We start from the raw sequence: 17211 nt of genomic DNA on the forward strand, positions 1-17211 counted from the left end.
GCAGGATTCTGCACTCGTTTTGTGTTAGTTTTAACGTATACTGTACTGCACTGTTATAGTGCCCGTGAAAGTAACAGAACCGCCATTTTGACTGGCTCGGTATTTACTCAGACTTCATACGAAGTTTAGTGTAATATTTGAATGAAGAAGTATGCCAAATATTTTTGTAGTTGGAATAATAATTGTGGGAGAACAAATCTGGAATCCGCCATTTTGACAGTCTCAGCGATTGCAATATTGAAGTTACTAATTTTAAGGGATACGAATCAACTTAATAAAACCCTCCAAGGATTTAATTTCAATTATCGTTATTCCAAACAGCAATACCTATTTTTCTCTTTCGCGGTGGAGAAAGGCATTTCCTTTGCAGAAGTATGCCAAATATTTTTGTAGTTGGAATAATAATTGTGGGAGAACAAATCTGGAATCCGCCATTTTGACAGTCTCAGCGATTGCAATATTGAAGTTACTAATTTTAAGGGATACGAATCAACTTAATAAAACCCTCCAAGGATTTAATTTCAATTATCGTTATTCCAAACAGCAATACCTATTTTTCTCTTTCGCGGTGGAGAAAGGCATTTCCTTTGCAGAAGTATGCCAAATATTTTTGTAGTTGGAATAATAATTGTATGGGAACAAATCTGGAATCCGCCATTTTGACAGTCTCAGCAATTGCAATATTGAAGTTACTAATTTCAAAGGATACGAATCAACTTAATAAAACCCTACAAAGATTTAATTTCAATTATCGTTATTCCAAACAGCAATACCTATTTCTCTCTTTCGTGGATGAAAAAGGCATCTTCTTTGCAGAAGTATGCCAAATATTTTTGTAGTTGGAATAATAATTGTGGGAGAACAAATCTGGAATCCGCCATTTTGACAGTCTCAGCAATTGCAATATTGAAGTTACTAATTTGAAGGGATACGAATCAACTTAATAAAACCCTACAAAGATTTAATTTCAATTATCATTATTCCAAACAGCAATACCTATTTCTCTCTTTTGCGGATGAAAAAGGCATTTTCTTTGCAGACCATCATGGCCGCCAGGGATTAAGCTCGATCCCCACTTGCAACGGGCGAATCGTCGAACGACTCGACAGCCAACATTGCCGTCTCTAAAAATATGTTTTTTTGATATTTCATCGTTCAAAATGGCTAATCGTGAATGGGTCTTTACGCTGTATACGGTCGGCCATTGTCGGGACTCGAGTGGCGCCGGTTCTCGAAAACGGAAATACACGGTGAACCAACCGGGTGTCGAAAATGTCGCGGATGCGAGTACATGTTTTGACATTCGTGTTATGCAGTTCTTTCCCTATTGTTTTCTCGTATTTCTTTCTCTTTTTGGCAACGTAACGGAGAATCTCTCGTGTTCGCGAATCTACGCGTTCGAACGTGGTTCACTCGACACTTTATTATTAATTCGTGTGTTGCTGTTGGGCGCGCGCGCGCGCGTGTGTGTGTGAGTGAGTGTGGATGACGGTACGGATGTATTGGTGGGCGTATGAACGTGTTACGCTTATCTTATTGCGAATGCAGTTTTTTAACGTATAAAGTTGCTCTCCCGTCTCATCTCAGAGACTGCTACCATACTCGCTCGATCTTCGTCGGTCGGCGTGCTTCACGTACGTCTCCGAGTATATACTCTTAGTGCGGTCGTCGTACCTGAAAGCAGAAAACAAAATCGCCAGCGATACAATTTGTTGAACAATTTTTGTACTGTTAAAGCACAACATTTTTTTCACTTTTTACAATTTTCAACCTGTTAACTAGTTCGTTCCCACATGTTTGTAATCATTCTTTTCTTTCGCCGACATTTTTGTGACATTCTGCTGAATAAAACGAGCCCAAACATGACATGATTCCGAGCACATTTGCCTGCGCAGTTCACGATTCACTAGAGCCTCGATTATCCGAACCGATTATACCTGACCTCTTCATTGCCAGTTCATTAACAGTTTAATTTGAAGTGATGCATCGTATGGATCAGTGGAGATTTAATCTAGCACTCTAACTTGGTAACCGTTCTGTTATCCAACCTACTTACTAGTTCGGATAATCGAGGTTATACTGTATCGCGAATTAAACGAGTAAATATTAACCGAATTGCGTCGTGTTTGGTCTCGTTTTAATCGGAAAAATGCCACGAATGTGATGGTGAAGGTTTCATACTTAAACAGGTGAACAGATCAACAGGTTAAAATTCGAATCAGCAGACCAGAGAGAAATTGAAAGTGGAAGTTTGGAGAATTGCGTGGCGTGAGATGGAAATCTAGCGAATGAAGTATTGTAGTATAAAATGTGACCGACTCCTACTAAATATACCATCATTTTATTTATTTCACGGTGCCTATCGCGTCACGTATCAGGACCTAATAATTCACTTTAGATTCGAAACATTTTCGCGCGTTGCTCCGTTCCAAGGATCAAAGGCCTGGCCGCGTCAGGAGACAAACTCCGCTCGTCCGACGACTAATAAATAAATGAATAAAACAACGCAGCCAATCCTAAACGCGGCATCTCGAACGCCGCGCAGTTTGAAGAACACGGGCCCGTGGTGTCTCTCTAATAATCGAAGTTTCCGAAGCGCCTCCTTCGCGTTACAAAAGGCAATGATCAAGGCGCATCCGAGAGCCGAGGAAAAATAAGTTTACGAGAGAGAGGGAGAGAGAGAGAGAGCTAGCATCGAATAGCTACGCTACACAAACACACAGATAGCGTTGAGGAGAAGAGCGTTTCTCCGCGTGACAGTGAATCATGGGTTCATCTAAAAACCATTAGAATTTCATAGCGGAAGCGAAGTTTCGCGATTGGGGCTTTTGAGAGGGCAAAAAAAAGCTCCGCGTCGGTTTCGGTCTTATAATATACTTTTTCTTCCACCGGGGAAGAGCACTTTCGAGCGGACGAACGGAAGAGCCACGCGTTTCCTGAGTTATGCTCGCATTTGCGTGAAAAAGTTGAGCATCCGACTCGCCCTACTTTCCACTCCGCGGAATTAAAAGTAATGTCCTCCCCTGGTTCTAATCACCCGGTTTTATGGCGATCCCTCGCGCACTGCCGCGCCGGAAGTGCCACCGGCCGCTCAACTTTTTCACCGTGATTCCCAAGCTGCACACGATCCGGATCGTTAAACAAATATTTCGTTAACATTCTGAGCGCCTCGCCCTCCAAACGACATGCTACAGGGAACCGTTTAAGGAGGTTAATCTTGGTTTTTCGGTTCCTCATCTTTTGTCGCGTTTTCTCCTTTCAGCAATTAGTCTTGTAGAATTCGTGCGCAGATTTATGGGCGTTCGGAGAATGCGACTCGCGCTGCGGGATATTGATCAGTCGAATCTTCAAACTTTTTTCGAAACGGTCCCCGCCGTATCTCAAGTCCCAGTTGGCCAATCGACTTGAAATTTTCTGGCAATCTTCAACGTGTACCCCGATATCGCAAGAACCAACATTTTTTAAAGCCTGAAATTTTTTTCTATTTTTTTATCGCGCTGGACGCCGAAAATATACGAGAAATCCGCCATTTTACCGTAACTACATTCTCGTGGGATCATGGCAACCGTCGACTCATGTTTTTCACGACATTAAATAAAAATATATAACTCCTGTAAATTCGATTATTTTTACCTTGAATGTAAATGTAAAAGGTTTAATAGTTTTCCCGAAACAAATTCCTAAAAATTAGTGTAGAAATAGTCTCGAAAGCTATAATACTCCCTTAAATTCTTTGTGATTTCAGGGTATTGAAAAAACTGAATTTATTTATATTTGTCGTGTGTGCTTGACCGAAGAAATTTATTTAATACTTTCTATTGGACGCATGTTTGTAGTTTCAATAATCGAGTCGTTTAAAGCAACAATGGCGTAAAAGTCAATATTTGCCTGAATTTTACGATTTCCACCCTAAGCTTTCGGTACCTATTATAGCGTCGTTCGTTTCGACGCGCTGAATACGAATACGACTCCATTTTGCCGGAAATTACAAGTTCCCGAGATACAGTGAAAAGAAAGAAAAGCAAGGTTTGTATTCATTTTCAATGCAAAAGTAAATCAATATTATCAATATTTATCTACTCGGCAAGGACTAAAAGGCACTAGGCATATAAGCACTAAAAGAGGCTATATTGTATAACTTTTTTAAAATAACAAGAATATATTTATAATCAAATTTTGAGTAGGTTTCACCATAATATATGTTCCACTACATTATGTATATTATTCCACAATAAATCCAAATAATAGTAAATCACAAAATTTAGAACCTGGATCCTGTTGATCTAGCGTTAAATAAAACAATTGTAATATAATTTTTGGGTAACCTGCATAAAACAAACGTGACATTCTTCGATTATTGTGATTCATAAAACTATTAATAAAATTCTTGCACCATTTCTGCATCGAACGACTCAATTATAAAATACATAGTGCTAAACTGTTACACGTAGATCGCGTTGTTCAAAATAAAAATTTTGTGTCGATCGTCGAGCGCAACATGGACGAGTTTTTATAAAAAAAATTTGACGCCAGTATGGAACGCTGCATCACGGTTCAACGACTTCATCGCGTCCTGATTATATTCTATAAGTTTTGTCCACATGAAATTCACCGTCCGCGTCGACAGCGCGTGTTCCCGGTTGGGCTTTGTGCATTTCGCGGCGCATGTAACGTGCAATTCTGCGACGAGGAGCAAAGTCGCACGCGAGCCACGTGCGTTATCAAACGGAAGGCGACCCGCACATTCGAGACACATTAATTAAATCATGCGTGGAAACGGCAGTCATTTTACAAAACAACTTTCCGCGCGCTGCACGCGCGAACTTGAACTAAATTTACATCGCTCGTTTGAATATTCGACTACGAATCAGACAACAGGACGGAAATACGCATTTTCGAGAGGTTTTTTTTATAACAGTAATCGCGGATTTTCTGCATTTGTGACAAAAGCGAGCAGGCGAAACTGAAAATGGTGAGAAGATTTTCTGAATATGATTCAATTATTTTTGACTCGTTAAAATTGTCAACAGAAGGAATAAATTTCCATGCAATTCTGTTTTTTTTTACTGTCGGTGTATAAAACTATTTGTGTAAACAATTAGTCTAAAAAGTTTGTATATTATCACAGAATTATATACTCAGAGGAAGGTTATATTAAACAATGTTGCTTCCTGTCAATCTTACGACAATGTAAACTGTAAAACTTCAACCCAAACGTTTCCAATGTTACGAAGAATAACCCTAATCCAGAATAGATCACTCGTATTCAACATACCTGCACAGTACAATACGTCATATATTAACTCCTGCTGTAGAAAAAATAATCAAGTCGACAGTTGATGATGTCCAAAGCTCATGATCATTTGAGTATGGTAAAAGTGTCTAACGTAGGTTCTGATACAACATGTGCTACAAAGAATAATATACATGTTCGTCGAACGGGTTTTATATGACTTTGCACAGAAATCTTGCGTTCAATAACGCTATATTGTTATAATATCATCTACATTATATTAAAATGCCATAAAGCGTACTATAGTGGCCAAACGTGAACACAATATTCCTTTGTAGGAAATCCTACTACTACTAAGCAGTTCTCTGTGTGTGTCCTGTGCAAAATATATTACTAAAATCAATAATTTAATTATTGCAACACTGGAAGACTTTGACGTTACAGCTTTCTTTCGATATAAGACGACGCTGTTTCCTTCGCAACAAGAAAATATCCCCTCTTCTTTTGTTCGCTCGACGCCGCTTAATGCCAGGACGAGAGGATACTTCTCTAACCGCATAGGTACCCTAATTCACAATACGTCGAAAGCTGTCCCGAGACGCCGGGTCAGGGGAACTAACTCGAATCGAGGGGAAAAGGTTACCCCTTCTTTGCCAGTACCGGCTTAGTCACGTGACCAGGGAAGCGTGGGGGAATGGGGTCGTGGAAGGGGAAGGTAGAGTGGGGAGACAAGTCTTCATCTGAAGGGGAAGGGAAAGTGGGGGGACAAGTCTTGATCTGAAGGGGAAGGTAGAGTGGGGAGACAAGTTTTTATCTGAAGGGGAAGGTAAAGTGGGGGGACAAGTCTTGATCTCAAGGGGAAGGTAGAGTGGGGAGACAAGTCTTGATCTGAAAGAGAAGGTAGAGTGGGGAGACAAGTCTTGATCTGAAAGAGAAGGTAGAGTGGGGAGACAAGTCTTGATTTGAAGGGGAAGGTAAAGTGGGGGGACAAGTCTTGATCTGAAGGGAAAGGTAGAGTGGGGAGACAAGTCTTGATTTGAAGGGGAAGGTAAAGTGGGGGGACAAGTCTTGATCTGAAGGGGAAGGTAGAGTGGGGAGACAAGTCTTGATCTGAAGGGGAAGGTAGAGTGGGGAGACAAGTTTTTATCTGAAGGGGAAGGTAAAGTGGGGGGACAAGTCTTGATCTCAAGGGGAAGGTAGAGTGGGGAGACAAGTCTTGATCTGAAAGAGAAGGTAGAGTGGGGAGACAAGTCTTGATCTGAAAGAGAAGGTAGAGTGGGGAGACAAGTTTTTATCTGAAGGGGAAGGTAAAGTGGGGGGACAAGTCTTGATCTCAAGGGGAAGGTAGAGTGGGGAGACAAGTCTTGATCTGAAGGGAAATGTAGAGTGGGGAGCAAGTCTTGATCTGAAGGTGGAGGTAATGTGGGGAGACAAGTCTTGATCTGAAGGAGGAGGTAGAGTGGGGGGACAAGTCTTGATCTCAAGGGGAAGGTAGAGTGGGGAGACAAGTCTTGATCTGAAGGGAAATGTAGAGTGGGGAGCAAGTCTTGATCTGAAGGTGGAGGTAATGTGGGGAGACAAGTCTTGATCTGAAGGAGGAGGTAGAGTGGGGGGACAAGTCTTGATGTGAAGGAGAAGGTAGGGTGGGGAGACAAGTCTTGATCTGAAGGGGAAGGTGGAGTGGGGAGACAAGTCTTGATTTAAAGTGGAAGATAGAGTGGGGAGACAAGTCTTGATCTGAAGGGGAAGGTAGAGTCGGGAGACAAGTCTTGATTTGAAGGGGAAGGTAGAGTGGGGAAACAAGTCTTGATCTGAAGGGGAAAGTAGAGTGGGGAAACAAGTCTTGATCTGAAGGGGAAGGTAGAGTGGGGAGACAAGTCTTGATTTGAAGGGGAAGGTAGAGTGGGGGGACAAGTCTTGATCTGAAGGAGAAGGTAGAGTGGGGAGACAAGTCTTGATCTGAAAGAGAAGGTAGAGTGGGGAGACAAGTTTTTATCTGAAGGGGAAGGTAAAGTGGGAGGACAAGTCTTGATCTCAAGGGGAAGGTAGAGTGGGGAGGCAAGTTTTTACCTGAAGGGGAAGGTAAAGTGGGGGGACAAGTCTTGATCTCAAGGGGAAGGTAGAGTGGGGAGACAAGTCTTGATCTGAAAGAGAAGGTAGAGTGGGGAGACAAGTCTTGATCTGAAGGGAAAGGTAGAGTGGGGAGACAAGTCTTGATCTGAAAGAGAAGGTAGATTGGGGAGCAAGTCTTGATCTGAAGATGGAGGTAATGTGGGGAGACAAGTCTTGATCTGAAGGGGAAGGTAGAGTGGGGGGACAAGTCTTGATCTGAAGGAGAAGGTAGGGTGGGGAGACAAGTCTTGATCTGAAGGGGAAGGTGGAGTGGGGAGACAAGTCTTGATTTAAAGTGGAAGATAGAGTGGGGAGACAAGTCTTGATCTGAAGGGGAAGGTAGAGTCGGGAGACAAGTCTTGATTTGAAGGGGAAGGTAGAGTGGGGAAACAAGTCTTGATCTGAAGGGGAAAGTAGAGTGGGGAAACAAGTCTTGATCTGAAGGGGAAGGTAGAGTGGGGAGACAAGTCTTGATTTGAAGGGGAAGGTAGAGTGGGGGGACAAGTCTTGATCTGAAGGAGAAGGTAGAGTGGGGAGACAAGTCTTGATCTGAAAGAGAAGGTAGAGTGGGGAGACAAGTTTTTATCTGAAGGGGAAGGTAAAGTGGGAGGACAAGTCTTGATCTCAAGGGGAAGGTAGAGTGGGGAGGCAAGTTTTTACCTGAAGGGGAAGGTAAAGTGGGGGGACAAGTCTTGATCTCAAGGGGAAGGTAGAGTGGGGAGACAAGTCTTGATCTGAAAGAGAAGGTAGAGTGGGGAGACAAGTCTTGATCTGAAGGGAAAGGTAGAGTGGGGAGACAAGTCTTGATCTGAAAGAGAAGGTAGATTGGGGAGCAAGTCTTGATCTGAAGATGGAGGTAATGTGGGGAGACAAGTCTTGATCTGAAGGGGAAGGTAGAGTGGGGGGACAAGTCTTGATCTGAAGGAGAAGGTAGAGTGGGGAGACAAGTCTTGATCTGAAAGAGAAGGTAGAGTGGGGAGACAAGTTTTTATCTGAAGGGGAAGGTAAAGTGGGAGGACAAGTCTTGATCTCAAGGGGAAGGTAGAGTGGGGAGGCAAGTTTTTACCTGAAGGGGAAGGTAAAGTGGGGGGACAAGTCTTGATTTAAAGTGGAAGCTAAAGTGGGGAGACAAGTCTTAATCAGAAGGGGAAGGTAGAGTGGGGAGACTAGTCTTGACTCTGGTCCCGTGTCGTCGCCTTATATCGAAAGAAAACTGTAAATATCAACATGTGTCAGAAATGTCTCCGGCATAGGCGTAGAACTCGCTGTAGTCCTCTCGCTGGAGGGTTAGCACACGTTCAAAATCGTAGATTCTAGTCGCAATCTTATGCCAGTTTTTGCGAACGACGGTGTTGAAAATGAGGGGGCAGGTGTGGTGCGGGAATGGGGTCGAGAAAAGCGATAGAACGTATTGCGTACCTCAATGTGTCAGACCAGATCGTACCTTAGGGACGGCCGACGGAAATCGAGCGCCTCGAGGTCGGACGGCTCTCGTCTGCAGAGCGAGCAGAAAGCACACTGCAGCGTGTTCTTGAAGGCTTCTCGGAAGTCGCGGTTGAAGTACGCGTAGATCAGCGGGTTCAGCGCCGAATTCGTGTATCCGATCCAGAAGAGAAGCGCGATCACGATGTCGGGACAGGGACAGGTTTCGCCGCAGAGGGTCGTGATCACGTACCTGAAGACAAACCTCATTGAAAACCACCGCCTCGAGCAACAACACGGTTCGTACTCTTGACTCGTCTAAAAGAAAACTGAGACAAACTTCATTGAAAACCACCGTTTACGCGTGTCGAACGATCCTCGCCGATACTCTTGCGACTATTTCGCTGCTGGGTCCCGAACGTGGTGACACTTAACCGTGGGCTACTCCGATTACCAGACTGTGGGTCTTTGTGCAAAATAAAAGTTATCTAATTATGAGCCACGTGGACTTTTACTTTATCGAGGTTAAAACAATGATGGAGTAGTATCATATTTTCATTCAATCGACTTTTTTTATAATTGCATAAGCTAAATAAAAATCTTTAATAAAATTCGGTAGACCGAACGATAGAAATGTCTATAAAAATATTTTGCTCAAGCTTCCGCAGTCCAATAAGCGATAAAAAAATTTTTCTACGTCATTTAAAAACCATTTGCACGAAAATCTGAAATAAAGGAGGGCTCGTTGATCTCCACTAATTAGGAAACCTCCCCGAATCTCTGTACAAAGTCCGAAGCAGAACGGACGAAATTAGCCCGAAAAATCCCAATTCTCTGCTGCTCTTCAGCTAGTGTCACAAGGTTAATCACTAATCCACAGAAGCCGCGTATCCCGGTCGGGCGTATTTACTTAATTGCGTTTTAAACTAACGAGAACAATTGGAACCGTTACGCGGGGCAAGATATGCAATCCTTCTCAATTTTCACGTGACGCTAAACAAACGCAGGGGAATCAGCGATTCAGCGAACCGTCACATGAGAAACACTTTAACCGCGAGGAGGAAACTCGACTCGCTGCGCGCTCACCGCGAGACCCAGACCGAAAACGTAGAAAAAAAGAAGGTGTCAATTGACAGAGAGGACCGGAAGAGCCCGAGCAGGCCCGAGCAAGCCCGAACAAGCGAAACGCACCACAGGAAGAACGGCAACCAGCATATAATGAAGGTTCCCATGATGATGCCTAACGTTCTCGCGGCTTTGTGCTCCCTCTTCATCTTCATGATGTTCTTGTCCTTCGTGGGCGTGTGTAGATGATCAGTACTGATCTCGTTGAGAGTGAGCGTCTTCGAGGAGCCGGCGCTGTTCAGCTCTCCGTTCAGATTGTTCAGGTCCTTGCTGGGCCTGTGGCTGAGCAGCATCACGTTGCCCATTCGGCTGTGCATCTGCTTCTCCTGTTCGTTAGCCTCCTTGAATATCGCCAAGTACGTGAGCGTCATGATCGTGCACGGTATCCAGAAGGAGATGCTCGACGAGAATATCACGTAGATCTTGTTCACCTTGAACTCGCAGAGGTCTGGGTGTTTGCGCCTGTACGTGCTGTTCTCGACGGTGGTGTACCAGCCCATGAAGATCGGCACGAACGAGATGAACGCGGGCATGACCCAACAGGCGAGCAACATGTACGCGGCCACCTTCTTGGTCATGATGATAGGGTACTTGAGGGGCTTGACTATAGCCCAGTACCGGTCCACCGAGATGCACATCAGGTGGAGGATCGAGCTTGTGCTGAAGTAAACGTCCAACGAGTTCCAGACGTCGCACATGAAATAGCCGAACAGCCATTTCCCGGTCATCTGCACGCTGGCGTTGAACGTCATCGCGAACATGGCGACCAGCATGTCGGCCAGGGCCAGCGAGACCACGAAGTAGTTGGTGATGATGCGCAGCTTCCTGTGCCGCATCACGGACACCATCACCAGCAGGTTGCCGAACAACGCCGTCAGGATGATCGATCCTAGGAGGCAGCCCTTGGCGATCGTCGTTGGTAGCGTCCACTTCTGGTCGTTCGTGTAACTGCTGTTCCCGAACTGGCTCTCTTCCGTGGAGATGGCGGTCAGCAGTGTCGTCACGTCCACCGGTGACACCTCCGTTGGCTCGGAGGTGCTCGCGATCGTCGTCATGCTCAGCCGACCAGTTAGAACCTCGTTTCCCTTGGCCTTGATCCTCTTCTTCGGCCGGAAGAGACTCGACGGGCGGCCTTAGGTCACGGACGTGCCGACGAGCCGACGTACCAGGTTGGCCTTCATCTTCGCCGGGTAAGGGCGTTGCCACTTGCCAAGTCGCGACGATGACGGGACGCTTGCCAGCGTAATTGCCGATACGACGATCTCGGCGACCCGATCGACAAAAGCACCTCGGCGACGTCGAACACCCTCGATTCCACGCCGATCACACGACAACGCGACCTTAGAGTGCCCACACCGTGATCGCTGGCTCTACATGTTTCGACGGGAACACTCGCCGCTGACCTGGAAACAGAGAGACTCGGTTAATCGTTGCGTTTTTGTTCGACGAGGTTCATTGCCGGCGCGAATACGCTGCGTCACGACCACAGTTTTGCAGAATTACAATTGAACTACTCCACGAATTATAATTACAAAGTAATTGAATTACATTCGATCATATTGTAATTTGTAATTCGGATCTTCGGTCAATTAAATTACAATGTAATTCGTAATTGCAGTGGGGTACAATTACAGAATATTTTGTAATTGAAATATATTAATTACGAATTACGATCAGACCTGTGCAAATTTACAATTGAACTACTGCGGGACTTATAATTACATTGTAACTCAATCATATCGTAATTTATAATTCAAATCTACGTTCAATTAAATTACAATGTAATTCGTAATTGCAATTGGAGTAAAATTACAAAACACTTTGTAATTGAATTACATTTATTACGAATTACGATCAGACTTGCCCAGAATTACAATTGAACTACTCCACGAATTATAATTACCAAAGTAATTGAATTACATTCGATCATATTGTAATTTGTAATTCGGATCTTCGTTCAATTAAATTACAATGTAATTCGTAATTGCAGTGGGGTACAATTACAGAATATTTTGGAATTGAAATATATTAATTACGAATTACGATCAGACCTGTGCAAATTTACAATTGAACTACTCCGGGACTTATAATTACATTGTAACTCAATCATGTCGTAATTTATAATTCAGATCTTCGTTCAATTAAATTACAATGTAATTCGTAATTGCAATGGAGTAGAATATTACAAAATACATTGTAATTGAACTACATTAATTACGAATTACGATCAGACTTGCCCAGAATTACAATTGAACTACTCCACGAATTATAATTACAAAGTAATTGAATTACATTCGATCATATTGTAATTTGTAATTCGGATCTTCGTTCAATTAAATTACAATGTAATTCGTAATTGCAGTGGGGTACAATTACAGAATATTTTGGAATTGAAATATATTAATTACGAATTACGATCAGACCTGTGCAAATTTACAATTGAACTACTCCGGGACTTATAATTACATTGTAACTCAATCATGTCGTAATTTATAATTCAGATCTTCGTTCAATTAAATTACAATGTAATTCGTAATTGCAATGGAGTAGAATATTACAAAATACATTGTAATTGAACTACATTAATTACGAATTACGATCAGACTTGCCCAGAATTACAATTGAACTACTCCAGGAGTTATAATTACAAAGTAATTGAATTACATTGTAACTCAATCATATAGTAATTTATAATTCAGATCTACGTTCAATTAAATTACAATGTAATTCGTAATTGCAATGAGGTACAATATTACAGAATATTTTGTAATTAAATTACATTAATTACGAATTACGATCAGATTTATGCAGAATTACAATTGAACTACTCCAGGAGTTATAATTACAAAGTAATTGAATTACATTGTAACTCAATCATATAGTAATTTATAATTCAGATCTACGTTCAATTAAATTACAATGTAATTCGTAATTGCAATGAGGTACAATATTACAGAATATTTTGTAATTAAATTACATTAATTACGAATTACGATCAGATTTATGCAGAATTACAATTGAACTACTCCAGGAGTTATAATTACAAAGTAATTGAATTACATTGTAACTCAATCATATCGTAATTTATAATTCAAATCTACGTTCAATTAAATTACAATGTAATTCGTAATTGCAATTGGAGTAAAATTACAAAACACTTTGTAATTGAATTACATTTATTACGAATTACGATCAGACTTGCCCAGAATTACAATTGAACTACTCCAGGAGTTATAATTACAAAGTAATTGAATTACATTGTAAGTCAATCATATAGTAATTTATAATTCAGATCTTCGTTCAATTAAATTCCAATGTAATTCGTAATTGCAATTGGAGTAGAATTATAAAATACTTTGCAATTAAACTACATCACAGGAGATAAATAAAAAATTCTGTCTTCATTTAATTACTTTATTAAGCTGAAACCACTACGCTGATATCCTTAGATCTTTTTAATATGTCCGCTGCTTTAAATTGTGATTACCCATTTTTTTCACAAATGCATAAAATCCGCAGTCTAGTCATCACTGTAATAAATAATTACAGTAAAATTTCCGCAAACAAAATATTTTTATTTTGGTAATCTAAAATTGTAAAATCAGATATCTTTATTTTGAGATATCTTTCTTATCTTTATCTTCATTTTTTCTATCTTTCTAGAACATGAAATCAAATATTTTTGGATTACATTTTTTTAAATAAGACTATATTTAATTCCTTGCTGTTTCTCGACGAGAAAGAAGAGCGACAAGTTTCATCTGCGGCGGGGAGAATGAAATGTATTAATTTTGATTAAAATTGTCATAAAATTTGAACAATCGCGCCTGCGGAACAAACAATGACTCCAATGGGAGCAGCCGTGCGTTGTTTAAACGTGATATGAATTTCTTATCGTCCCCATTGAGGTATTCGACACGAGAGGGATATCAAGCACACTAGACGACCCACTTTATTCGATTTGTTTGTGCTATCTGGTTAATCTACTCAATCCATTACAATCATTCGGACTATTCAATTTATTCGGCCTGCACGGCACTGTACCGTTCCAGCAGATTCACTTGCTCCGAGTTTGCGTCTTCTCGAGCCGACATCCTCTGCAAGGATTTTCTGTAAGACCTCGAACATTATGCGAATATCGAGCTCCCCGTGGAGTCAATAGCTGGCTCGAAATCTACGATAATATACACTAATACGAACGTCGTTAAGTGGAACAAATTTTCTGAAGTAATTCGAGAATTATTGTAAAAATTTAAAAATGCACCAAAGAGAATTTTAAGAAATATTTGAATTCGCCTAATGGCATGAAAAATGGCGTCGAGACGTCGTGAAGAAACATGTTTTGCATTTTGTTTTCATTTCGACGAAGATACTTGCAGTTTTCTTAACGTCGCCTTGACACAGATATCGCCACCATGTTGCCTTTAATATGACAAGCAACTTGGTGAGTCTCCGTTTGCAATTATTTACAAGGTTCCGCCCGAAAAGTGCTCAAGTTTCAAATTGCGCGGGTGTTATAACAGGTTTAATTACTTCCGAAACTATTTTAATAGTTCCTCCGCTGCCGTCGTTGTTCGCATTAGAAACGATTCTGCATCGCTGCCGTTGTGATGTAAACGCACCAAAAGATGGTAATTACGCTCGTTATTTCCAGTAATTAAAAGTTTGTAGTTAAAACCTTCAATATACGCCCTCTTGGTTACAAATATACATACAGGATGTTCACGCTATTGCTAGCCGAGTCATATTCAAAAAGTTTCTTCCATTTTTGACCTTGCACGACCTTGAAGGTCACTGTGCCGTATACGGTACTGTGAAATGTTTCTTCCATTTCTGCCCTTGCACGACCTTGAAGGTCACTGTGCAGTATACGGTACTGTCAAATGTTTCTTAAATTTCTGACCTTGCACGACCTTGAAGATCACTGTGCAGTATACGGTACTGTGAAACGTTTCTTCCACTTCTGCCCTTGCACGACCTTGAAGGTCACTGTGCAGTATACGGTACTGTGAAATGTTTCTTCCATTTCTGCCCTTGCACGACCTTGAAGGTCACTGTGTCGTATACGGTACTGTCAAATGTTTCTTCCATTTCTGACCTTGCACGACCTTGAAGGTCACTGTGCAGTATACGGTACTGTGAAATGTTTCTACCATTTCTGCCCTTGCATGATCCTGAAGGTCACTGTGCAGTATACAAAAATGTACAGCATTCTTTTAAAAAATTGAAGGTCACCTTCACATCTAACAGAATAGTATAAACACACAAAAATTACATACGCCATTGTCTTGCGTACAAAACATAGTGCTAGCTTTTCCTCTTTCATTTTTATGTAATATTTACTGCATATGTTTATATATATATTGCATGTCAATAAAAATTTATCATTTTCTCACACAGGGTATCTTCCAAACATTTGTCGACCGTCGGCGTGGTAAATGGCAACAAACGTGAACCGCGATGCAACACCGTCGATAAATCGCGGCGAGCGTAACGCGCGACGGAAAATAATGAATGACAGATCGGCATAGCAAATATTTACACGGAACGCGGACCGTTCGCAGTCTCTCGTCTCTGATTGCCAGGCGCAGAGCGTCGCGCCATCGCCGTGCACGCATTCAGCCCTTTGAAGAGCTTCCACCAGTTTCCCCCGATTGTCACCACTCGAAACGAGGACGTGCCGGAAGAATGAGTAACCTTGAATGGGAACCCTCTTTTTCTGCCGCGTCGTCTGCCTCTCGAGCTCCGTTGACCGTGTCGCGACAGGGCCGTGTCAAGTGCACTCCCCGTTCCCGCCCGTGTAATTTATGATCCGCTATTTTTGCGGTACATTTGGGTCAATTATTCGCGACGGCGAGCGTGCTAGCGGCCGCGAGAACGCGATTTCTGTCGGCCCCGACGACGAAAAACGGAAAAAAAACACCCCATGCGTCCCGACGGATCCTCCCTCCCCTCGGATCGCCTAAACGCCCACGGGAGCGATACTTTTATTCCCCGGCGGACACGACAGCGCCGCTGGGATTCGCGTTCGATTACTCCGGCCCGGCCCGACCCGGCCCGACTCGGCCCACAGTCTAAAACACGAAATTTAGCGACATTTTGGTATAACTTCTAAAACTATTAAAGACATCGAAGTGATATTTGGGGTGGGGAATATTAACAAGCAATCCTTCTTAATGGTGTACTTAATGTACCATACTTTTTGTTTATTTAACAGCTTTTTTTACTATTTTTTTTTTTACAAATTTAACAACTTTTAGAAACACATTCAGCTTAGTGAATTTATTATTCCTCTAAATTTTTGAAAAATCGCTCTGTAAATAAAATTTGGTTTAGTGTCTAGAGTGGTTTTTAGTCGTCAAAGCGGGCGACTTTAAACAATAATAACGCGTGATATTGGACGAGATTGGAAATAATTCCTGCACGATTATATATGTAGAAGAAAGTGTGCTGAACATATTCCATTTTGTAAAATTCCATGATCTCTTCTGTCTTAGAAGATGTACTGAACTAATGGGCGCGGACGCGGGCGATTTTAAACAATAATAACTTGTGATATGGGACGCGATTGGAAATAATTCTTGCATGATTGTGTAGAAGAAAGTGTGCTGAAAATACTCCATTTTGTAAAATTCTATGGTCTCGTATGGTACAGAAGATATTCCTTGCGAAGTCCTAGGAATTTTGAAAATTTTCTACATTGCATTCGGCATAACATGCTCAATACATCATGAATAGTAATTTTTAATCGACAATGGTAATTTACAGCTTAAAGATGAACCTTTCATTTAGAAAGAAATTGGAAGGAAAATATTAAAAAGGATCGTCAGGGCATCTCGAAGAAGAAAAGCAATTTTTTCCATGAGAAAGGCTGTCTTCAAAACTTCACCGTTTATCACGGTAATAGTATTTATCACATTTTATTAATTTTTTCATTTTCAAGGTTGATGGATATTTAGAAAGCAATAAGCATTCAATATGTTGACTTATGAGTCAATATGAGAGAGTTGATTTTTTGGCAAAGTGTCACTAAATTTCGCGTTTTGGACCACTGTGCGACCCGACGCTCGTCTTTCGCCTTTGTCCTTCGAGGTTTTGTCTTCTGGCCTTCCGTCGCGACGCCTTCGCCCCTCCCCCTGGCCCCCTCACCCTAACAGCGATGCTACGATCGTCGCTCGTGCACGAATGTTCGGGTGATCGATGTCGCGACGATGGAACTGGCGGGATAACTGATGGGGATGCTGCGAAGTACCGTAATGGCTGGACGTAAGCGAAACGTTTTGGAACCGAAATATCATTTATGTTGTGTGCTGACGTTA

The 17211-nt window shown here is 41.9% G+C and overlaps 2 protein-coding genes across 6 annotated transcripts in view; both read right to left on the minus strand.

Moving 5' to 3' along the window:
• Window positions 1-1350: 1350 nt before the first annotated feature.
• LOC143354485 (octopamine receptor beta-2R) lies at window positions 1351-10947 on the minus strand. 5 transcript variants are annotated; one of them, XM_076788632.1, is made up of 4 exons: window positions 10324-10947; window positions 9959-10233; window positions 8765-9096; window positions 1351-1674 (listed from the first exon to the last, which is right to left on the minus strand). In XM_076788632.1, the coding sequence occupies exons 1-3, from the start codon at window positions 10945-10947 to the stop codon at window positions 8766-8768; spliced, it is 1230 nt and encodes a 409-aa protein (XP_076644747.1). In that variant the 3' UTR covers window positions 1351-1674; window position 8765. The 5 variants fall into 5 exon arrangements, with proteins under 5 accessions (XP_076644747.1, XP_076644745.1, XP_076644746.1 ...); XM_076788630.1 differs by having other exon boundaries at window positions 8790-9020; window positions 9959-10947; XM_076788631.1 differs by having other exon boundaries at window positions 8765-9020; window positions 9959-10947.
• Window positions 10948-11069: 122 nt separating this feature from the next.
• Window positions 11070-17211, minus strand: part of LOC143354598 (uncharacterized) — an 84895-nt gene continuing 78753 nt past the window's right edge. The window contains exon 4 of the mRNA XM_076788851.1: window positions 11070-11295. Coding sequence (XP_076644966.1) covers window positions 11070-11295 — 226 coding nt within the window. The remainder of the gene's footprint in view (window positions 11296-17211) is intronic.

The sequence above is a fragment of the Halictus rubicundus genome, chromosome 5 (assembly GCF_050948215.1).
Source record: "Halictus rubicundus isolate RS-2024b chromosome 5, iyHalRubi1_principal, whole genome shotgun sequence".
Classification (NCBI taxonomy): domain Eukaryota; kingdom Metazoa; phylum Arthropoda; class Insecta; order Hymenoptera; family Halictidae; genus Halictus; species Halictus rubicundus.

Excerpts from the sequence above, each read along its gene's own strand:
- LOC143354485 (XM_076788628.1), bottom strand. The coding sequence starts at position 10,947 with ATGACGACGATCGCGAGCACCTCCGAGCCAACGGAGGTGTCACCGGTG. Across the intron at positions 9,097-9,958 it reads TGGTTGCCGTTCTTCCTGTG|TTTTCTTTTAGACGAGTCAA; the intron begins GTGCGTTTCGCT and ends AGTTTGTCTCAG.